Genomic DNA, 25000 nt, shown 5'->3' with positions numbered 1-25000 from the left:
TTACAATATTTGGTCATGTACTAATAGAAAAAAATTATATAATAATAAATCTGTGTGTGGCAAAAATAAGTGAATCATGCTGTGACCCCCTGTGCAGCAATAAATGCTAAAAAAAAACAAAAAACATTTGTGGTCATTTTGGTCAGTCCATGGAGACATGGAGAAATTTTAGGCATGAATTAAGGTCAGGACTTTGATTTGGACATTCCAGGAAATTATTCTTTAACCATTCTTTGGTAGAACGTATGTTTAGGAACGTGGTCTTGCTGCATGTGCCACTGACTCTGGAGACTGAGTTAACAGATAGATACCTAGACATTTTCCTTTAGAATACTCTGGTATAGTTCAGAATTCATTGTTCTATCAGAATCAGAACTTTATTTCGCCAAGTGCGACCGAGGTCGTACCCGGAATTGGTTGTGGTTCACATGGCAGTAGCAACAGAGCAAGACAGAGATCGGCATAAGACAATAACAATAATACAAGCGAGACAGGCATAAGACAATAACAACGATACAAGCATATAAGCAAGACAGGCAAGTAACCTACAGTACAATATGGTTCGCTAATGATCAGAGTCCTCAGGGTTTGGATATTGTGCTGCTTAAGGGATAAGAATAAACTTCATTCAGCCCTTAGAGTGGAGTTCTACCCAGAAGCACCCACCAGGGTGACAGCTGGATTATATTACTGGCCCGGGCTCAGTGTGCCTCGGCCGGGCTAAGTGGCCTGAGTGCAGCTAGCCTACCGATGAGAGGCAGGAGTTCAGCAGGAGGGCTGCTTGGGGAAAAAAGGTGTCTCTGCACCTGCTAGTCCTTGGGCGGATGGTCCTGTAGCGTCGGCCCGAGGGAAGGAGCTTAAAGAAGCGGCAGCCTGGGTGAGACGGGTCCTGGGAGATCCTGTTAGCCCTTGTCTTCATTCTAGTGGTGTAGAGGAGGTCAAGAGGTGGCAGAGGAGAGCCAATGGTCCTTTCCGCTGAGCTAATGATTCTCTGAAGCTTATACTTATCACTGGTGGTTGCTCTTGCGTACCACACAATAATGGCGGAGCAGAGGGTAGCTTCAATAGTGGCCGTGTAGAAGCTGGACAGCAGCTCCTGAGGCATACCAATTTTTTTCAATTGGCGCAGGAAAAATAGTCTCTGCTGATGAATGATGATGGCAAGCTGTCCAAACCCAGATCCGAAAAACATGGTCAAATCAAAACACTTTCTAAACCATGTTTCAAAGTTGGGATAAGCTTCTTGTGCAGGAATGGAGTGTTTTTCTTTCTCCAAATGTAGCACTGCTCATTTAAGCCAAAAAAATCTATTTTGGCTGCATCATCTACAAAATATTATTATACCCATCTGGTTTGTCCACATGAGATTTAGGAAACTGTAGATGGTCAGCAATATTTCTTAGTGGCTTTCTCCTTGCTACCCTGCAATACACACTTTTGTTATTCGGTGTTATCTTGATGGTGGACTCAAGAACTTCAACATTGGTCAGTGTGAAACAAGCATTAAGTTGCTTAGAAGTTATCCTGATTTACTTTGTAACCTCTCAAGGCTAGAAATAATGTCAAAGGGGCGCTTACCACTACTTTTCACATAATGGCCATGGCGAGAAGTAGTGATTGTGAGTGTCAAATATTTACTCCATTCAAATGAATAGAGCTTCAAATCACCTCTTTAGGATTATTATTGTACTAAATGTATCACTTTTGAAATTCTGATGGCCAAGGAACAAAACCCTTTCCTATTATTATACATGTGGTAATGAGATTTTTTTTTTTAATTACGCCCCTTAGTCTGTGCAGGGAAGGTAGCTGTGTACATTATATGTTCCTGGTCAGAGCTGGGACAAGGTCCTCAGCACCCAAGGCTGAAACACCAAAGTGCGCCCCTCCATTCCTCCCACCCCAGCCGTCACGCACTCATTGCTATTAGACTAAGAGGCGCCCCAAGGCCCCCAACACCTTCATCTCTAGTTATCTGGCTTGCAGTCACTGCCATGTATCCCCTTTTTCTTATTTCTCTCTGCTTCAAACACAATAGGGGGGGAATGATAGCTGAGTGAGCTGTGCGCCCCTCCTACACTGCGCCCTTAGACTGTAGCCTCTCTTGCCTCTGCCTTGGGCCGGCCCTGTTCCTGGTGACAACAACCTGGGTATCCCCTGCACCTTGAGCTACTATACAGAATTTGCCAGATCAATAAATGCATAGAACAAATAAAAAGACAGTAAAGATGAATGGTAGAAACCATGGAAACAATAAATAGAAAAAGTGTTCTTGCAATTAAAATCTGCTCCATCTATTTTCTGTAGGCTCGAATTATGGGGGTGGCTGGATATTTTTGTTCACGCTTTGATCTATATACTGTAAGCCGGTAACATGATTATGTAATTCCTCTAAATTTGAATTGAAGATAAGCATGAGCAGGGGCGTAACTACAAATCATATGGCCCCCCAGCAAAACTTTGAAGGGACACCCAATGGTTACAGTGCTTCCCTTGCCTAAACTAGTGACCCTCGCAGCCAGAGAGCCCATAACAAGTGTGTCCACAAAAACGCCTGATCTGAAGGATGGACCCTTTTATTGGAGGGAGTAAAGTAGTAGTCTGTGCCCCCTTACAGCTCTGGGCCACCCTGCGGTCACAGGAGCTGCTCCCTTCTAGTTACGCCTCTGAGCATTAATAAAAATGTCCCTCCACAGTAAATCTGCCCTGCAAGGGTGGTTGAGGATAAATCCACTTCTGTAGCTGTTGGTACGCACTGTATAGCATATTCTGCATTGCATGTCCACATCTCACTGTATGACCTTAAAGAGAATCTGTACTGTAAAATTCTTACAATAAAAAGCATACCATTCTATTCATTATGTTCTCCTGGGCCCCTCTGTGCTGTTTCTGCCTCTCCCTGCTGCAATCCTGGCTTGTAATTGCCATTTTTATGCAGTGTTTACAAACAAAAGACATAGCAAGTGATACGCTGAGAGTAGCTCAGTGTGTGAGTCATACAGAGTGTGCAGGGGGCCTGGAGAGGGTGTGTATAGCTTCTATCCAATCACAAGCAGCACAGCACATTCCAGCCTGACTGCCTCAGCCCGACAGAGCCGACAAAGGAGAGAAGATTAGATCATATAACAGAGATAATACAGCCACTGTGCAAATAGGAAAGGGTGCAGTAAGACAGAGCACATTAGAACAGCTATAGGAACATATAGGATATAAGAAATAAGGCTCAAATTTTTGTTACAGAGTCTCTTTAAAATAGCTTACAGAAAAATGCTGAAGAACATATGAGGCGCCACAATCATTATGTGTAAGTTGTACATCAACTTCAGAAGATTTGTTCTTGCAGATTAGCACTGAACTTTCAACTGTGAATTCTTCATGTAATCTCCACAGCATTCTGATGATAATTTGTGTCAAATCTTCCATCCAGCATTTATCCAGGTACGCTCGCTATGCAGTCAGACACTCTGCAGCCAAATGTGCTCTAACACAAGTCACTTTACAGAAGAGAACCATTGAGGTGACAAAGAAATATCGTGTGCACATATACACAGTAACTAATCAGTCACCAATAGTTTTCTGTAGTCAGAAAAGGGGAAGCCACTTATGAGCAAAATCACGGGTGGGCCGGCAATAGGCCATCACAAGGAGGTAAGAATGGGCTTCCTCAATGGGCAGTAAAAAACATTTTCAAGGAATGGAAAACATAATTGCTGCAAGAACGGATTTTGTATTTTGTTCATAGGACAAGCAAAATAGGCAGATATGTGACCTCCTCAATAAGAAGAACAAATAAGGCCAGGCCATCAGCAGCCACATTCTTGGCCAGGTAAGACTTCACTGAGCATCTGCCTGCCACTGCCCCTTTTCATTCTTCTAACCATTGTGTTGCACACCTGGAAGACTATGCAGCACTGCAGTACTAGCCCCATGGATGTTGCCGGACAATTGTCCACCATGTATTACTGTATGGCTGCTGTGTGGAAGGATGTTCTTCCACTGATTAGGCGACTGAGTTCTGCATTTGTTCTTTAATCTAGTAATACATTTAGAAAGCAGGATGTTTATCTGTGTCATGTGATTCTTGATGTTTTCTGTTAAACATAACAGCAACTTACAGCCAACACATGAACTCAACTCATGTAACATCCATGTGCTGCAGCCCTTCTCCTCCTTGTACAGCTCCCTTGGACCTCAGCTTCCTTATTTCACGTTTTTCTCCCCATCCATCTGCAGCCTTCTCTTCCATATGCAGCAACCCCTATTTCATTTCCAGGTGCCCCCTTGGGCTGCTGCCACGCAAGGCCTGGGTCTATGTGGCCTTTCCAGAAATATGGACCTGTCTCTAGTTCAAGTCTCTGCCTTCCAACCACTCCTGCAGTTAGCTCTCAAATCCTGCCACCTGGACTCAGTATTGCTTTGCCTGATCACTCATTCGGTAATCAAAGTCAGTTTTGCCTATTCATCAACTCTAGTCAACTGCAAAATCAAGGACCTTTTTGAAGAGTTGGTCAAAGTGGAGATCATAACTACTTTGCATCTAGGAGAATCACAATCCTGGGTACTACAGTTCCAGGAAGTACCAACCTTTTATAAGGCTCTTGCCAAGTTCTACAATGACCCTCACCATATTGATACTGCTAAGATTCCTCTGCATACTCTCATGCTAGGAAATTACCCTGAATAGGAACATATTTCTAACTTCCACCCTTGTGGAACAATGCAGCTCCCAAACATCAGCTCTGCATTGGATTTTCTGAGCAATTAAAAAAGAACTTGGGCAGGGTAGGAGTTTTGGCAAGCCTAGAGTAACTACTTAGACTTGGAGAATTTACATCTACCACCAATGTCAACAGGTTTACTGCAAGCCTAAGGTTTTGGCAAGCCTAAGAGTAACTACTCAGACTTGGAGAATTTACATCTACCACCAATGTCAAGGTCAACAGGTTTCCTGCTAGCCGCAACAAAAATGCTTTACTTGAGATTAAAAGGTAACCTGAAACAAAAAAAAACTTCCTGTAGGGGGTATTTACCTCAGGAGGGTGAACCCTCTGGATCCTAAGGCTTCCCTTGTCCTCCTCCACAGGCCCGTTTCAACACTAGAACCACCAAAAAAAAGCTTGTCGACAATTGCCGACAGCTTGCGCAGGCACACTAGCACTGTCCCACCCTGCTCTATTAGGGAAAAGCCAGGCTGGATCAAGTCCAAAGTACTGCCTAAACGTGAGCTGTCTGCACCTGTGTGGTAGCATGGACCTGATTGGGCTTGGCCATTTCCACCAGATGCCGAGTGGGACGGTACTAGTGTGCATGCTCAGGGAGGCCACTCTTCGGGGTCCCAGCACTGGAACGGGCTTGCCTAGGGCCCCATTCTATCTTAATCCTTTTCTACTTGTGGCTGCCTAGTAAAATGCTTTGCTGTAGTTAATAAACTTATTGTCAAATGCCAATATTTCAAAGCATAGCTAAATCAGTAATGCAAGTATCTTTTAAAATTGATCATCGATTCATTCTAGCCATACTGTATTACTACCACTTAAAGAGAAATCGTAACCAAGAATTGAACTTCATCCCAATCAGTAGGGATTAGATTGTGAGCTCCTCTGAGGGACAGTTAGGTGACAACACTGCGTAAGATGTCGGCGCTATATAAGTACTATATAATCATAATAATAAAATCAGTAGCTGATACCCCCTTTTACATGAGAAATCTATTCCTTTTCACAAACAGACCATCAGGGGGCGCTGTATGGCTGATATTGTGGTGAAACCCCTCCCATAGGAAACTGTGAGGACCGTGGTCCTGGCAGTTTCCTGTCTGTGAACCTAGTTGCATTGTGGGAAATAGCTGGCGAGGCGGGCGAGCGAGGTGGGCGGGCGAGACAAGGTGGGAGAGGCAGGCAGGTGCGGGCGCGCGCAAGGCGGTTGCGTGCCCAGCGGGCTGGCGCGACGTGTACGCACTGGCGGCAGCGGCATGAAAAAGACCTAGAGCCCGTTTTTAAGTTCATACAGAATTATTGTAAAAATTAAGAACTTTTTTGATTACATTATTTTCACTGGAGTTCCTCTTTATGCTAACAGTTCTAAAAGATTTTATGCGGTGATCTCTGTCCACTCTTGTGAAAAGGAAATATTTATGAAGAGGGAAGTGTTTCTGGCACAATCCCATATAGTACTTAATAAACAGTATTGCCTGCTATGTGCCTGAAGATCAGTGGAAAAACCTCATCAGGCTAATGTTATCAGAGGGATTACTGTCGAAAGTGATTAGTGGGATACAAGAGAACAATCACACTGGATACTGAGGCTTCCAGGCCAGACTGGTTATACAAGTCTATACTTTTCGTGTGATCTGTGACATGTTTTTTAGGGAAAAGTCACAGTATTATTAAAGTTACCATGAAGCGAAAAAAAAAACATTATGATATATGAATTGGTTGTGTAGTACGGATAATTAATAGAACATTAGTAGCAAAGAAATTAGTCTCATATTTTTATTTTCAGTTATATAGCTTTTTTATAACATTGCATCATTCTCTAATATTTACAGTTTTCACATTACATTCAGCATTCTAACTGATTTTACAGAGCAGGCTAGTGAACTTTTGAACTCCTCAGCAGAAAAAACAAAACACAGTGGTAGACACTTGAGATAATAAGCTTCAGAAGACAGAGCTCTCTGTGAATTTGAAAGTCGGATAGCTCACTAAAGCTCTTTTGCATAGATAACAACTGGAGTTTCTTATCTCTTCTTGTACTGGAAACAATATTAGACTCAAATCTCTGCTGCTAATGTTTTATTTTTTAGCTGTACTGTACATACAAATCATTATATCATAAGTTTATTTTCACTTCAGATTCCCTTTAAACTATGTAACATAGAAAGGCCTAGTATACAGCTACTCAAATACTGGAGAAGCTTATAAAGGGCAATATGTAAATTCACAACTGGATCCCATTTCTTTAAGAAATACTCAGTCCATTTTTAAAGCATTGACATTTGCATTGCATAGTTTGCATCACTGTGATGCATACCTCCAAACTTTCTGAGCTATGAAAGAGGGACACCTTAAGACATGCCCCTGCCACACCTCCAGACATGCCCCTGCCACACCCCTAGTCACGCATACCACAATGAATCCATAAGCAAATGGTGTCGTTTTCTAATCCCTACCACACCTGTCCTCTCCATGGGAGGACTGGCCAGGGGGGAAAGGGGGAGATTTCCTCTCATTTAATGATTTAGGGCTGGTACAGTGCCTAGTGCTTTCATGTTTTTGTATAAGGCAATGTGAACCACTAGGCTGGCTGAGAGAAATAAACGCCCAATTTCAGAGCAATTAGAGGGCAGGCAAGCTGGTAAATATGCACAGCATGATGCAGAGCAGAAGCTTACCAGCAGGGTCCATGGGAACAAAATCTGTCTAGCCTCTCATCATTGTTAAAATGACTGGATGTGCACAGCTACATAAGGTATTGTCTAGGTTGAAAAGTTTTTGACAGTCAATAGACTCCAGAAGGGCTGCTTGTAGACAGTCCCTACACTCCAGAACGGCTGCTTGCAGACAGTCCCTAGACTCCAAAAGGGCTGCTTGCAGACAATCCTTATACTCCAAAAGGGCTGCTTGCAGGTGAATTCTGATGATAAATTCTGAATGCGACGAAAACCCCAGCCGTTGTCCCTCAAGTGTTCTTACTGTATTTCCCATGTGACTACTGGCATATAGCACGTGGGGCACGTGTGTTGTTGTCATTTGGGCTTGGGCAGTGGTGAAAACGGGCCTCTAGTTTGTATTCCTCCCCTGGTCCTCTCTATCATCATTAGGTTTCCTTAATATTAAAACTTAGAAATAAGAAATGCATTAATTTTCAAGGATTGGAGTAAAGTTAAAGTCAATTAAACACATTTGAAGTAGAAAATATTCACATAGATATTTACATGAGTCCTGAAAGAGGTATAAATGAAGGAGAAAGAGGCACAGGGGGATTTGGTTCCCAAAGAGGGACTGTCTTTCTGAAAGAGGGACAGTTGGGAGCTATGGTGATGCACTGTGATGGACTTCCCCAGTGGTGTTGTGAAGGAGATGTGGGCAACAGTGCAAGCTTTACATTGAGCCCCCATCAAGCACTCTATACATATCGAGCACCAAAACCTGCCAAGGACAGCCAGAATTGTTCGCAAGGTGTAAGCAGGGGATTATTCATGGGGATGGGGAGATTACCACTATTCACACCACGCAAATAGGTGATCATTACCTGCATAGTACCAATGAAGAGCTATTAAAGCAGTTGAAGGAGGGTGCCTAGTGGGGCCCTCATGTCTAGGGGATCTGGTTTGGTCACAATCTCTGCATCCCAATGGACATGAGAGGAGAAAAGACCCCTTTTTATAATACGATATATTTTCCTGCCCCCTCATTGGCCACGTAGCGTCACATGACAGTTCCTAATATCACAGAATGCTGTCTGGATAATACTAGGGTAGAAACTCTTCTGATCTGTTACAGACCAGCTAACAGCTGGCAGAAATATATTGCTGCATGTTTAACACTGCTACAATAGCCCCTGAACAAAAGTGGTGTGTAGTGAGGAGCAGAGCGGATGTTCTGCAAAGACCACACAGATCACGGCCTGGTAAAACTATTGCACAAGCAGGTAAGTTACATGGTAAAGGAGGGGCCCTTGAGTGATACAATATCCACGTGGCCAACCATGGCATGGCAGTCATTTTCACACTCATGTACATGCAGGTCAGATATTATATGTTTGAAATCAGGGGTGTAACAATAGCCCTTGCAAGGGATGCAGCCGTAGGGGGGCCCAGAAACTGAAGGGAGCCCTGTGGGCAGAGGCGTATCTAGAGGGGTTCAGGCATGGCTTGTGCCTTGGGCGCCACAGCACAATGGGCGCCATGCATGCCCCTGACATGTTTTTTAGGGAAAAGTCACAGTATTATTAAAGTTACCATGAAGCGAAAAAAAAAACATTATGATATATGAATTGGTTGTGTAGTACGGATAATTAATAGAACATTAGTAGCAAAGAAATTAGTCTCATATTTTTATTTTCAGTTATATAGCTTTTTTATAACATTGCATCATTCTCTAATATTTACAGTTTTCACATTACATTCAGCATTCTAACTGATTTTACAGAGCAGGCTAGTGAACTTTTGAACTCCTCAGCAGAAAAAACAAAACACAGTGGTAGACACTTGAGATAATAAGCTTCAGAAGACAGAGCTCTCTGTGAATTTGAAAGTCGGATAGCTCACTAAAGCTCTTTTGCATAGATAACAACTGGAGTTTCTTATCTCTTCTTGTACTGGAAACAATATTAGACTCAAATCTCTGCTGCTAATGTTTTATTTTTTAGCTGTACTGTACATACAAATCATTATATCATAAGTTTATTTTCACTTCAGATTCCCTTTAAACTATGTAACATAGAAAGGCCTAGTATACAGCTACTCAAATACTGGAGAAGCTTATAAAGGGCAATATGTAAATTCACAACTGGATCCCATTTCTTTAAGAAATACTCAGTCCATTTTTAAAGCATTGACATTTGCATTGCATAGTTTGCATCACTGTGATGCATACCTCCAAACTTTCTGAGCTATGAAAGAGGGACACCTTAAGACATGCCCCTGCCACACCTCCAGACATGCCCCTGCCACACCCCTAGTCACGCATACCACAATGAATCCATAAGCAAATGGTGTCGTTTTCTAATCCCTACCACACCTGTCCTCTCCATGGGAGGACTGGCCAGGGGGGAAAGGGGGAGATTTCCTCTCATTTAATGATTTAGGGCTGGTACAGTGCCTAGTGCTTTCATGTTTTTGTATAAGGCAATGTGAACCACTAGGCTGGCTGAGAGAAATAAACGCCCAATTTCAGAGCAATTAGAGGGCAGGCAAGCTGGTAAATATGCACAGCATGATGCAGAGCAGAAGCTTACCAGCAGGGTCCATGGGAACAAAATCTGTCTAGCCTCTCATCATTGTTAAAATGACTGGATGTGCACAGCTACATAAGGTATTGTCTAGGTTGAAAAGTTTTTGACAGTCAATAGACTCCAGAAGGGCTGCTTGTAGACAGTCCCTACACTCCAGAACGGCTGCTTGCAGACAGTCCCTAGACTCCAAAAGGGCTGCTTGCAGACAATCCTTATACTCCAAAAGGGCTGCTTGCAGGTGAATTCTGATGATAAATTCTGAATGCGACGAAAACCCCAGCCGTTGTCCCTCAAGTGTTCTTACTGTATTTCCCATGTGACTACTGGCATATAGCACGTGGGGCACGTGTGTTGTTGTCATTTGGGCTTGGGCAGTGGTGAAAACGGGCCTCTAGTTTGTATTCCTCCCCTGGTCCTCTCTATCATCATTAGGTTTCCTTAATATTAAAACTTAGAAATAAGAAATGCATTAATTTTCAAGGATTGGAGTAAAGTTAAAGTCAATTAAACACATTTGAAGTAGAAAATATTCACATAGATATTTACATGAGTCCTGAAAGAGGTATAAATGAAGGAGAAAGAGGCACAGGGGGATTTGGTTCCCAAAGAGGGACTGTCTTTCTGAAAGAGGGACAGTTGGGAGCTATGGTGATGCACTGTGATGGACTTCCCCAGTGGTGTTGTGAAGGAGATGTGGGCAACAGTGCAAGCTTTACATTGAGCCCCCATCAAGCACTCTATACATATCGAGCACCAAAACCTGCCAAGGACAGCCAGAATTGTTCGCAAGGTGTAAGCAGGGGATTATTCATGGGGATGGGGAGATTACCACTATTCACACCACGCAAATAGGTGATCATTACCTGCATAGTACCAATGAAGAGCTATTAAAGCAGTTGAAGGAGGGTGCCTAGTGGGGCCCTCATGTCTAGGGGATCTGGTTTGGTCACAATCTCTGCATCCCAATGGACATGAGAGGAGAAAAGACCCCTTTTTATAATACGATATATTTTCCTGCCCCCTCATTGGCCACGTAGCGTCACATGACAGTTCCTAATATCACAGAATGCTGTCTGGATAATACTAGGGTAGAAACTCTTCTGATCTGTTACAGACCAGCTAACAGCTGGCAGAAATATATTGCTGCATGTTTAACACTGCTACAATAGCCCCTGAACAAATGTGGTGTGTAGTGAGGAGCAGAGCGGATGTTCTGCAAAGACCACACAGATCACGGCCTGGTAAAACTATTGCACAAGCAGGTAAGTTACATGGTAAAGGAGGGGCCCTTGAGTGATACAATATCCACGTGGCCAACCATGGCATGGCAGTCATTTTCACACTCATGTACATGCAGGTCAGATATTATATGTTTGAAATCAGGGGTGTAACAATAGCCCTTGCAAGGGATGCAGCCGTAGGGGGGCCCAGAAACTGAAGGGAGCCCTGTGGGCAGAGGCGTATCTAGAGGGGTTCAGGCATGGCTTGTGCCTTGGGCGCCACAGCACAATGGGCGCCATGCATGCCCCTGTGCTGTGCCGCCATGCCTGTCCCCTTACCTTCCCATCACTGAGACCTCAGATCAGATTAATTCTGTTATCTGGGGAACATTGCTACTTAATTTATGTGCATAGGGTGCACTTGGCTTAGTGTTAGAAAAGACTACAGAGAAGATATAAGATATTTCCCAAAAAGTAACTTCGACAATATCCCCGAGCCAAAAAGACAACCATAACACATACATAAGAAAGCATGCTGTTTTTAGAGGGGAAGGGGGCTCTGATCGGGGAAGAAGCAGGCACAATTTCAGTGTTTGCCATAGGCTCTATATTACCCAGGTACGCCCCTGACTGTGGGGTGCAGCAGTTTCTTTTCCCTGTCCTGAGAGTCACAACTAAGGGCACAGAGACCCCCCAAAAGTTTTGCAGGGGGGGCCCAGTGATTCCTAGTTATACCCCTGTTTGCAATGTTTTGCTTCTCACATTTGAGGTTTATGTCTGGATTCCTATATGGTGCCAAACTCATATTACCTGACATAATTTTCTCAAAAATTGTTTTTGCTAGATTTTGAAGTTATCATAAAAAAATTGCTAAAAAGTATTACCAACGGCACAGTTTTTGTATTTTTCACTAATCCAAAAGGAAGCAATGGCTTGTACTCTGTAGAAATTATCCTGAGGTTTTGTAGGAGCTGATCAGTAATATAAGTCCAACACACTAGGTATACTCAGATATAAAAGATTACTATTTATTGATAATCTAATACCACCATTTACATAAGTATGGAGTACCTCGTAATATCATTTGTGGGTTATAGGAGTATAGTTTCACAAATACTTTTCCAGCATACATACCATGTAGTAAAAGTAATAAGATACATAAGATCGTGACTCAAATATTAATGCCTACGTGAAGTTAAGCCTAACAACTGAACTGAACTAAACAAGCATGTTGTCAGAAATGGAAGGAATCATTGGTGGAAGAAAATGGTGAGTTTCTGGGAGGAACGGACGGCGAGGTAAGTATGTAATAATCATTTACAGGTATATCATGTGTTTATTTTAAATAATTTTACTCGGTTCAGGTTTACTTTAAGATTGATAAATATTATTAGAATAAAAAATATTTACCGAATCCTTGATGTTTAGGTCTTTTAACTGCATTTCTTTCAGGAGGTAATCCACTATATCATTCTTATCATTCTGAGCGGCAAAATGTAGAACATTCATTCCATCCTGTAGAACACAAGCACAGCTTATATAAGGGGGTGATAATTATTAAGTTATCTAACTTTAACAGTGTGATCTTGTACCTTCTCTTATATGGATAGTGCATGTCATAGGTATCATTGTGTTTAAAAGAAATATGCATTTTTTTGTTCATTTGCATTGTAAATGGTCTTTAAAGGACATCGGAGGTGACATAATGAGATAGACATGTGTATGTACAGCGCCTAGCACACAAATAACTAGGCTGTGTTCCTCTTTTTCTTTCTCTGCCTGAAAGAGTTAAAAATCAGGTATGCAAATTACAGTTTCTGTCTGGGTCGGGACCGGATCAGACTACAGCATAACCCTCGGTGATAAGGAATTACAGCCATAAAGCACATTCCTGACAGTAAATGGCTTCTGAGAGCAGGATAGAGATAAAAAGGATCAATAGTTTATAGATTTTAGCTCTGGCATACTTCAATGAATGTGTCATTGAGAAGAGGTCATGAAACAGTAGAAACGTAAAAAGTAGATTTAATTTAAATATAAAATAAATCTGTGGGATAACTAAAAATTTCATATTTAGAAGAAGAAGGATAGATATAACTGTGTATCTCCTTAGTTTATTTTTACCTCGGTTGTCCTTCTAAGGACACCTGAATTGAGAGGGCTATGCAGGCTGACATATTTGTTTCCTTTTAAACAATGCAAATTGTCTAGCTGTCCTGCTGACCCTCTGCCTCGAATACATTTAGTCATAGCCACCAAACCAGCGTTTTTTGGCTATGTTTCACTGGATTAGCCGCATGCTTGTTTCAGGTGTGTGAATTATTCAAACACTACTGATGCCAAACAGATCAGCATGTCTGCCTATTGTTTAAACGGAAATAAATATGGCAGCCACCATATCCCTCTCAGTTCAGGTGTATTTTAAATTAAAAAAGGGACTCTTGATGTAGTAAAATATTACATAATGCCTGCACTATTTTCAAGCCAAACCAATATATTTTACTGTTTAAATACTACATATTATTAATATATACAATCTATTCACACCAAATTTTCAGTACTATAAGTTGCTCCGGACTATATAGCCCACCTAGGTTTAGAGGGCAAAGTTCAGGGGTCTTCTTTGGTGCCGGGGCGACTTTGGGATCCAGAGGCTTCCCCCTCCTGAGGGAGTAACCCGTAGGGGCACTATTTTCAATTCAGGTACACTTTAAAGGGAAGGTCCGAGCAACCCTAAAAATAAAAAATACACTTACCTGGGGCTTCCTTCAGCCCCTGGCAGCCGTGCTGTGCCCTCGCCGCAGCTCCGGTGGCTCCCGGTAGCCTCCGGTGGAGATGCTGACCTCACCAGGTCGGCTTCTCCTGCGCTCCAGCATGCGGCTCATAAGTCACACTGACGTCATCCGGGCAGTACCGCGCAAGCGCAGAACTACTGCACCTGTGTAGTACAGTCCGGATGAACGTCAGGGCAACTCTGAGAGCCGCTAGGGCAGGCACAGTGGACATCTTGCGCCGGAGGGGACTCCGGACCACCAGCATGGAGCGGAGCTGCGGAGAGGGCACAGGACGGCTGGCAGGGGCTGGAGGAAGCCCCAAGTAAGTGGATTTTTTTTTTTTTTTTTTAGGTTGCTCGGATGTGTCCTTTAATGCAATCTTTTCTTAAAAGCATATTACAAAAAAAATTGTGAAATTTCCCCGTAATTTTTGCCCCAGCTTCTAATGCAAGTCAGTTTTTTGATGTATAAAATAATTTTATACTGGCTTAAAGAGACACTGAAGCGAAAAAAAATATGATATAGTGAATTGGTTGTGTACTATGAATAATTACTAGAAGATTAGCAGCAAAGAAAATATTCTCATACTTTTATTTTCAGGTATATAGTGTTTTTTCTAATATTGCATCATTCTATAATATGTGCAGATTACACAACACTCAGCATTCAAAATGAATCTTTCAGAGCAGTCTGTGAAGTCATGACCTCTCCTCTAGCAGAGAAACAGTAAACAGTTCACTTACAGTTGAGATAATAAAAGTCAGATAACAGCCCTCTCCACGACTTAAGCTGGCCATACACTGGCCCGATTTGCCGCCGTTTCGACAGCAGATTCGATCACAGGGAGGGGGGAGGAGCGGCGGCACCACCACCACAACAGATTGTGATCGGTTTCAGGCTGAAATCGGTTCACAATCTGTTTGCAGTAAAGGTAGCCATACGATCCCTCTCTGATCAGATTCGATCAGATAGGGATCTGTCTGTTGGTCGAATCTGATGGCAAATCGACCAGTGTATGGCTACCTTTAGTTAGTCGGAGAGCTTAATGGCTTGTTTGCATGGAGATAACAACTGGAGTTTCTCAACTCTTCCTGTACTGGAAACAATTAGACTGATGTTTCTGATCTTAATGTTTTATTTCTTAGCTGTACTACACATACAAATCATAATATCATAATTTTTTTTTCGCTTCAGTGTCTGTTTAAGCTCATAAAAAATGATAAACAAAAGTGTTATGTTTTCCATTTACGTGAACATTGCACTAAATGAAGTGTTAGTACGAGAAATGTTGGTGATTACCAAAGCAATATAGCGTGTGTTGTGCACATAGGATGACACAGGACTTGGATTGCATCTATAAAGTGGGTTTCTCAAATAAACACAGGTAAAATTGCCATGAAGGTAGACGGGATAGAAAGGTAGATGAAGAATTCTCATGGAGGGAGCACCTACCTCATTGGTAGCTTTTTGACTTGCCCCGGCTTTGATCAGCAACTGCGCCATGGCCAGGTCAGCGTTCCACGCAGCCAGGTGCAGCACTGTGAGGCCATGCTAGGAACAAGCAAGAAACAGGGATTGAATAGAAATCACAGTGCTCTGATTTTTACTCATTTTAATTAGCATATTTCTCTCCCTCTGAAATAGTATTGTATCTGCTCTGTTTCCCTACCTAACCTGAGTTCATCCTGGCTTTACGATCATTTCAGGTCTGGTCAGTACATGAGAAATTCACGGGAGATGATCCCGTATCTATTCATTGTAGAGTAAATAACTTTGCAACATTTTAGTGATTAGTAGGGATGGTCAGAAATGCAGCTTTCCATCTCCGACAAAATTTCCGCTTTCTGAAAAGTGACTTTCCGATTCTGCGGCTTTCCGTGGAAATCTGATATTATGATTTCCGCATATTTCCGAAGAATGTTATTTTTTTTATCAATAAAGGTACAGTAGTTAATTGTAAAAATAAAAAAAATAAAAATAGTGGAATCTGCTATTTTTTGTGGGTGTATACTACTATGTGGAAACTGAAATTCCAACTGCGGCAAATGTCTGCATTCTCTGATTGTCTGATACTTCTGAAATCTTCTGATTGGCCTAAAATTTCAGCTGTAATTCCTGAAAAATTCTGCATTCTCCGACTGGTCTAAAATTACAGCGGTAATGCGAATTGCGCAAAAAAAATCTGCATTGTCTGATTGGTCAAATGCTTAAACACCACTATACTTAGTGCTAAAGTCCCACACATATGGCCTCAATTCACTAAGATCATGCTGGAGATAATAAGGCAAGAGAAAACCTACCTCCACAGAGTAAGAGAGTTATCTTATCTCTTCATTCCTTAAGTTACCTCCTCTGTAGTTAAGTTACCTCCTCTCTAGTTATTTTCACACTCAGTTAATTAACAGCCTGTCTTTAACTTTAGAATTCTGGAGTTATTTTTAGGATTGAAGAGTTAACTTAAAGACAGAAGCGTTAAATTTAGGTTTGCATGAGGTAAAATGTTTCCTGAATACGACATGCCTTATCACCATGGTAACAACTCTAGAAGAGTTATTAAAGACAGGAGATAAGCTTAGTGAATTGAGGCCAATGTCATGTCAGGGATCTTACACATGGTATGTGTCTCCAAAGGGCTGAAATTACATTGAAACGCCGTAAAGAAAAGATGCCCAATCTAAAGACCTGTACAATACTAAGTCACAACTCAACACCTCTCAAATTTGTGGTTTTGCACGGATTGTCATTTGAGGGTTGTGCAATATTTGCACATCAATTGATCACGTTATAGACACTGTGACACTTTATTGTTCTGCTGCTCTAGTCTAGAGATTTCCAATTACATTTGGATTAAGAAGGCAGATTTCATTTATTGTTTTTAACGTATTCTTGTGTTAAGAAAAGTCTTCAATAAATATACCTTTTTGCAATATATTGAGATGTGTTGAGTTGTGACTTAGTATTGTACAGGTCTTTAGACTGGGCATCTTTTATTTATGGTGATTGGTCAAATGCTTCTGCGTTATTGTGATTGGGCTAACTTCTCTAAGTTATGTAATGTAATCGGGACTCCATTTTGCTAAAAAAAATAAAAGGGAGAACATACAAACTCCTTGCAGACGTTGACCTGGCTGGGATTCGAACCGGGGACCCAGCGCTGCAAGGCGAGAGCACCAGTAGCGTACCTACCATAGGGCTACAGGTGCTCACAGCCAGAGCCGGGACAAGGTCATCCAGCACTCAAGGCTGTGACACCAAACTGCGCCCCTCCATCCCTCCCACTCGTCACACCCTCATTGCTATTAGACTAAGAGGAGACCCAAGGTCCCAACCACCTAGGGCCCCCAACCCCTCCATTCTCTAGTTATCTGGCTTGCAGTCACTGCCATGTATCCCCTTTTCTTATTTCTCTCTGCTTCAAACACAATAGGGGAATGATAGCTGAGTGAGTTGTTCACCCCCTCCTACACTGAGCACTGAGGCTGGAGCCTCTTTTGCCTCAACCTCTGCCCAGCCCTGCTCACAGTGTCGGGTGTACCCATGCTTAGGGGTGCCGCTGTGGCGCTCAGCCACTGTATTCTTCCATCTGGGACCTTTTCTCATAATTTGGGCAACATCTACATCTAGTGCAGGGGACTTTACTACTTCCTGCACTAGATGTAGCACCCCTCTCCCTTCCTGTCACAATGCCAATTTGTCTCCTTGCTCACTACACACAGCCTGCAGTGAGTGAATGTGCAGAGCAGCAGGGTGAGTAGAGAGAATGATTGCTGTGCTGCAGCTGTGACATTAGCAGTAAGAGTTGGCGGGATGTGTTTAGTGCTTCAGAAGTTGCCTGTCATTAGTAGCCATGAGAACTGGCTACTGTAATACCAGAGTGCCCTACACTATTAATTATTTATCCTCATCAGAGTAATTACTCAATAATGCAGGGCAGTCTTCTGTTGCAGAAGCCAGTGATACAAATGCTGCCAGCCAACTTCTGTAGTGAGCAGAGAAGCAAGCTTCAGGCAATTTAGATTAACTTGATTGCAGATAATCTTATCTTTTTTTCCAGCTCCCCCTCCCACCCTGTTTTCTTCCCCCATGACCCTTTCCTCTTTTCAGATTTTAGTGGCTTCTTTTAACAGCATGCCCCTACCAAACAGCACTGTTGATGTCCTGGTGAGTGGTCTTCCTGCCATTTCTCCTCTCTCACCAGGCTCTCTGTCTTGTGCCTCTACCTCTTTACCCCTTCTCCTCCTATGCATCCCCCTCTTTCGTATGTCCCCATTTTCTGATCCTCAGAGGTGGTCACAATCTAATCATACCATAGTCAGAGTCTAATGCTCTACCATATTATTATTGTGTATTTATATAGCACTGACATCTTCTGCAGCACTGTGTAGAGTACAGCGTTTCATAACGGTTATCTCCGTCCACATCCTGATGACTCCTTTCCCCCCAAAATCCTCCAAAATTTGCAGCGACACGCTCAGGACCCCAACCCATCAACCACCCCATTGTTTTTTTTTGGGAAGGGGGTTGGGGGGGGGGGTGTCTGTAAATAATTTAGCACTGGGTGTCGAATTCCCCAGGTACGCCACTGGAGAGCGCTAACCACTAAGCCACCGTGCTGCCTATCTACATGAAGCCCCAGTGAGCAGTGGGAGGAGACCTGGGGGGGGGGGGGTTGCTGACTTTCCTGGAGGGAGGGGAGGACTCCCAGCTTACATTTCTCTGGCACCCCTTAAATTGGCCCTGGATATACCAGTTCTACTTACTTTATCAACAATATCTACTCGAGCTTTATGTAAAAGTAGAAAAGTCGCTGCTTGATAATGGCATCCGGCAACAGCAAAGTGAAGGGCTGTGCGATTCAGCTGAATACAGGGAAGAAAGAAAGACAATTCAGGGGGAAAGATAGAAAGTTAATACATCACATCTTATGAATAAGTGTAACAACTTCTAATTAATGAGTTATAGATTGCTCAGCAAGCTTATGGTGACCCAGAACTCCTAGGGCAGTGTAAGGGGCTACAAAGGACCAAACAGCCCTCTTACTAAAATACATTGCAAAACAGACATTTGCCATCTTAAAACAGAAGCTATTCCATTTTGCACAACATCTAATTAACTGAACCACTACTAAAGTTGCAGTCTAAAGGACACCTGAACTGAGAGGCATATGGAGGCTGCCATATGTATTTTCTTTTGAACAATACCAGTTGCCTGGCAGTCCTGCTGATCTCTTTGGATGAAGTAGTATCTGGATCTCATGCCTGTAACAAGTATGCAGCTAATTCTGCCAGACTTCAGTCAGAACCATCAGATCTGCATGCTTGTTCAAGGTCTATAACTAAAAGTATTAGAGGCAGAGGATCACAATGACAGCCAGGCAACTGGTATTGTAATGGAAATAATTATGGCAACCTACCTATCCCTCTCAGTTAAGCTTAAAATATCATTAAGGCTACTTGCACACCAATACGTTGCGCTAGGTGCTACGTTAAAGGGACACTTAAGTCAAACAAAAAAAATGAGTTTTACTCACCTGGGGCTTCCAATAGCCCGCTGCAGCTGTCCGGTGCCCTCGCCATCTCCCTCTGATCCTCCTGGCCCCGCCGGCAGCCACTTCCTGTTTCGGTGACAGGAGCTGACAGGTTGGGGACGCGAGTGATTCTTCGCGTTCCTGGCCACAATAGCGCCATCTATGCTGCTATAGCATATATCATATACCATATAGCAGCATAGAGGGTGCTAATGTGTCTGGGAACGCGAAGAATCACTCGCGTCCCCAGCCTGTCAGCTCCTGTCACCGAAACAGGAAGTGGCTGCTGGTGGGGCCAGGAGGATCGGAGGGAGATGGCGAGGGCACCGGACAGCTGCAGCGGGCTATTGGAAGCCCCAGGTGAGTAAAACTCATTTTTTTTGTTTGACTTAAGTGTCCCTTTAACCACTTAAGCCCAACTGGACAAGATTTCTCGTCCAGTTGGGCTGCGCGCGCTCCCGCGGGCCCCCCCGTGCGCGCCCCCACTGCTGCCCGTTAGCCCACCGATCAGTGAAAGGGATTATAAATCCCTTTCGCTGATCGGACCCCCCCGGAGAAAAGCCGACAGCGTCTCTTCAGACGCTGCGGCTTTTCTGAGCTCTGGGCTCCTTTCTTCTGCCTGGGAGCGAGATCGATCGCTCCCAGGACTTTTTGATTCTGGCCATCTTGTGGCCAAATAGCAAATTGCACCTAAAAAGAAAAAAAATTACAAATAAACATATAAATATATTAAAAAAAAACCCTGTTTACCTCCCACACCAAAAAATACCCACATACAAGTTTACATTAAAAAAAAAAAAAATTACAATAAAAAAAAAAAAAAAAACATAAATAGTTACCTAAGGGTCTGAACTTTTTAAATATTCATGTCAAAGGAGTATATCAATATGATTTAATAAATTATGGGCTTCTAAACAGTGATGGACGCAAAACGGAAAAAATGCACCTTTATTTCCAAATAAAATATTGTTGCCATACATTGTGATAGGGACATAATTTTAACGGTGAAATACCCGGGGCATATGGGCAAATACAATACGTGAATTTTAATTATGGAGGCATGTATTATTTTAAAACTATAATTGCTGAAAACTGAGAAATAATGAATTTTTTCCATTTTTTTCTTATTCTTCCTGTTAAAATGCATTTACAGTAAAGTGGCTCTTAGCAAAATATACCACCCACAGAAAGCCTAATTGGTGGCGAAAAAAACAAGATATAGATCAATTCATTGTGATGAGTAGTGATAAAGTTATTGGCAAATGAATGGGGGGTGAAAGTTGCTCGGATGTAAAAAAATTTCAACCCTTCGGGCTTAAGTGGTTAAGGTCGCATAACGTGCACCTAACGCAAGGCCTGGTGCTCTTCGATGTGGACGTCAGAGTGAGCCGCGTTGTGCAGCTCACTCTGGCGTCCGTGATGCCGTGATGCGTACTCTTGGACGCATGCGGCATCACGTGGTCCCGCCGGCCAATCGCCGCACAGAGCGGCCGCACCAGGAAGTAAACACTGCATGTCACAACGTGCAGTGAATATTAATTAGCCATGTGCCTGGCCGCTCTCCGCTCATCCCCAACATGTGCAAACAGTCTAACGCGGCTTAAGCCGCTGTAACGCTATAGTATGCTGCACTTTCGGAAGAATGTGCAGCATTACATGTAACGCAACGTGGGCAGTGTGAACAGCTCAGTTGTGTTACATTGCTGTGCGTTGGGGGAGCGTTACAGGCTGCACTAACGTGCGCCTGTAATGTCTTAGTGTGTAAGCAGCCTTAAAATATAAACTGCAAGGCGGATCACCAAACTACATTATGGGCCAGCAGTACTCTCACTAGACACTCAGCTAAAAGGGCCCAAAGTGATCATCTTGGCTGTGGTTTACAAAGATTAGAGCATTCGGTAAAACTAGTGAGATGTTCGGTATTTTAAGACCAGCCTTTTGGTAAGCAACAATCAGCATTCAGTAAAATTGACAGACAGCCAACCTGTCCTGCTACTCACTCCATTTGATCCAATATACTGCCGGGGTGGCTGGACATCAGAGAGTAGCAAAACACAGATGTAGGAGCAGAGCACATTTATATCCCTCTTTTTTTTAATACTCGTTTACTCTGTCACAGCACAGAAGCAGAAACTTGCAGAGGAACAGCTCAGGGCAGACCACTAGTAGAAGAAGCAGCACAACTCTGGCCAGAAGTGGGAGATCACCACCATAGCAGGACACAGCTTGCTACAGACACCTGCTCCACAGCTGTGGAGACTTCTACTTCTTACCAAACAGGTCTATAGTGAATAGTCATGCAGTTTTTCGGTAAATTACCAAACTATTTCTGCATGTATGAAATTTAGTGAATTTAGAAGAAAATGTCGGAAATTCCGTCCATGCTCTCCGGGTCCCCTCCATTGTTCTTCTGTCACCCCAGCCCGACTGGTTCACATACAATAGCGCATGCGCTGTTCCAGCCGCACACCCCCTCAATCGTGCTCCTATCAACATGTGCAGAATGCTCTCGACTAGCCTCAATGAGAAGGTATGTGTCCGGGACAGTGGATGCGCATGACCCAGCCGGGTTGCGGACTTTAAAGAGACTGTAACAAAATTTTGAGCCTTATTTTGTTGGAAGTTCAGTGCTAATCTGCAAGAACAAATGTTCTGAAGTTGATGTACAACTTACACATAATGATGGTGGCGCCTCATATGTTCTTCAGCTTTTTTCCTTTAAGCTATTTTAAAGAGACTCTGTAACAAAATTTTGAGCCTTATTTCTTCTATCCTATATGTTCCTATAGCTGTTCTAATATGCTCTGTCTTACTGCAGCCTTTCCTATTTGCACAGTGGCTGTGTTATCTCTGTTATATGATCTAATGTTCTCTCCTCTGTTGGCTCTGTCGGGCTCAGGCAGTCAGACTGGAATGTGCAGGGCTGCTTGTGATTGGATAGAAGCTATACACACCCTCTCCAGGCCCCCTGCATACTCTGTATGACTCACACACTGAGCTACTCTCAGTGTATCACTTGCTATGTATTTTGTTTGTAAACACTGCATAAAAATGGCAATTACAAGCCAGGCTGGCAGCAGAGAGTGGCAAAAACAACACAGAGGGGCCCAGGAGAACATAATGAATAGAATGGTATGCTTTTTATTGTAAGAATTTTACAGTACAGATTCTCTTTAAGTGGAGTGACAACGGTATAACCAAGGGTACCCGGAAGACTACGGAGGGCTTGAAGAGGCCCCGGGTAAGTAAAAGTCATCTTTTTTTTCCCCAGTTGAGTTTTACTTTAAGTTCATTAGGCTGGTACATAGTTATTTGCATCTCAATGACTATCTCTAGTCTTGTCGTCTGACTTTAAATGCTGCCCCTCCCTTCCTGCTGTTCATAAGCCAATAAGAGCCCAGTTATTGATTGGGCAGCTGAGAACTGCTGCATCCCTTTTACAGATCATATGCGGATTATCTGTGGGCTGTTCTCCGCAATGTTCTCAGTGAACTCTGCACTGACTTCTAAATGGAGCATATTCTATGAATAATTTCTAATTAGAAATAATTAGTAATGATCGTTAATAATGAGTAAATAAAATACTCACCACATTTTTTGCATTGATGTTGATTCGCTGCTCCTTCAGCCGGGTCATTGTATCTACATCGTTCTTCTTGGCTGCTTGGTGGAAGTCCATTTCCTTTTTCAGCACTAGACGAGATGCATGTCAGATAATGTACAATACATATGCCAGTAGGCCTTAGTCCTCTGTTAGATGGCACACGTGTCGGGCAGTACAGCATCATGCATGATGCCCACAAGTGGCATTAGGGTGTAATGAAAATGCAGGCAAATGGCAGCGTTTGTGAGGCTGGGTTCACATATGACCTAGCGCAGCGATCTGCAAACTTGGCTCTCCAGCTGTTAAGGAACTACAAGTCCCACAATGCATTTGCCTTTATGAATCATGACTGTGGCTGTCAGACTCCTACAATGTATTGTGGGACTTGCAGTTTCTTAACAGCTGGAGAGCCAAGTTTGCAGATCACTGACCTAGCGTGAAAGGCTGCGTATTATGTCATGTTTTAAGATAATTTTGTGTGCTTTTATTTAGCATTTTTACTGCGTTTTGGTGCGTTTTGCATGCGTTTTAATGCATTTGCAGTTCGCATCTACAAAACGCATATTCGTTTTGTATACGTTTTCCATGAGTATTTATATTTCCATTTATGCAGATCATTAGGAAGATAACAGGAAGCAAAAATACATCAAAAAAGGTTTGTTTTGTTTTTTAAAGAAAAAAATGCATTTAAAAACGCATGGAAAACGCATGAAAACCGCATCCCATTGCACTCCCATTGACTTTCATTATGTGCGTTATATATGAGTTCCTCCATATCATGCAACAAAACCAGCATTTTCAGAACGCATACTGTAAATCGCAGGTCATGCATTTTTTCTGCATCCCATCGACTAACATTGCTGCATAAAACGCAGCGTTTTACACAACGCTAGCGTTCCTGCTATGTGTGCACCTAGCCTAGAACCACGTCTGTCTGTCTGCACTTGACTGCAGGAGCATTATGCTCGGTACACACCATACAACTTCCTGTTAGATTTACCTGCCAGATAGCTTTTTTTGCAACATGTTGTAAAAAATCTATCGGGCAGGTAAATCTAACAGAAAATTGTATGGTGTGTACCTAGCATTACTAGAGGGGGAGCAGCCACTGCCATTGCAGAGGGGCCCAGAGCTATTTTGGGGCCCCAACTACTAACTTTCCCTTCCTCCTATACAGGGGTACATCTTTCAGATCAGGTGTTTTTGTAGCTACACTTATGAATGTGAAGATCACGATGGCCACACTTGTGAGATTGACCCTTGTGAGATGGGCCTATAGGCCATGAAGGTCACCGAGGGGAGGCAAGGAAAGGGATATAAACACTGGGGGGCCTTATCAAAGTTTTGCTAGGGGGTCCCATGAAATGGTAATTACACCACTGCTTGGCACGTGGTGGTGTTACCTGGCAGCTGAGAATTGCGACGTTGCATCTGAGCACAACTGCAGCTGCATTCAGATGCGACTCCATGGGGGTGGGGACGGCTGTCCACCACTGGTTCCAAGCACTAACAAGTGCCCGCCTTCAGCTGCTCGTATGAAAAAGTCCTAAGTTGGTGACAAATTTACTGTGAAAAGATGGCTGGAAAGTACCATCTTTTTGTTACCATAGCTCCAAAACTTTATTTAATTCAATAATTAACAGCAAGTTTTGACACTCCCATCAGAAAGATTTTCTTAAAGGACTTCCGAGGCCAAAAAGATGAAAATTACACAATACCTTTTATATATATGAATCCACGGAGGACGTCCAGCGCGTCCTCCTCACCGTACCGCCGTCATTGTTGCCTGTTCCTATCACCCCCGGCTCGGCCCGACCCCACTGAACGGGTCGCATAGGCTTCCACTCCTAAGATGGCCGCCGCCTTGAGCCGCGGCTGCGCAGTACGCTTTGCCCTTAGTGCGACTGCGCAGCCTTCA

The 25000-nt window shown here is 43.1% G+C and overlaps 1 protein-coding gene across 2 annotated transcripts in view; it reads right to left on the bottom strand.

Annotated features, from left to right (window-relative positions):
* Window positions 1–25000, bottom strand: part of ANKDD1B (ankyrin repeat and death domain containing 1B) — a 69335-nt gene that overhangs the window by 35444 nt on the left and 8891 nt on the right. The window contains exons 2-5 of one of the 2 annotated variants that reach the window (XM_068271721.1): window positions 23068–23171; window positions 18712–18810; window positions 15404–15502; window positions 12588–12692 (exon numbers count right to left, since the gene is read on the bottom strand). In XM_068271721.1, coding sequence (XP_068127822.1) covers window positions 12588–12692; window positions 15404–15502; window positions 18712–18810; window positions 23068–23171 — 407 coding nt within the window. The remainder of the gene's footprint in view (window positions 1–12587; window positions 12693–15403; window positions 15503–18711; window positions 18811–23067; window positions 23172–25000) is intronic. The other variant, XM_068271722.1, reaches the window with a different exon arrangement.

This window comes from Hyperolius riggenbachi, chromosome 1, assembly GCF_040937935.1.
Source record: "Hyperolius riggenbachi isolate aHypRig1 chromosome 1, aHypRig1.pri, whole genome shotgun sequence".
Classification (NCBI taxonomy): domain Eukaryota; kingdom Metazoa; phylum Chordata; class Amphibia; order Anura; family Hyperoliidae; genus Hyperolius; species Hyperolius riggenbachi.
The sequence above is the reverse complement of the archived record's forward strand: the minus strand, read 5'-3'. Positions and strand labels throughout refer to the sequence as shown.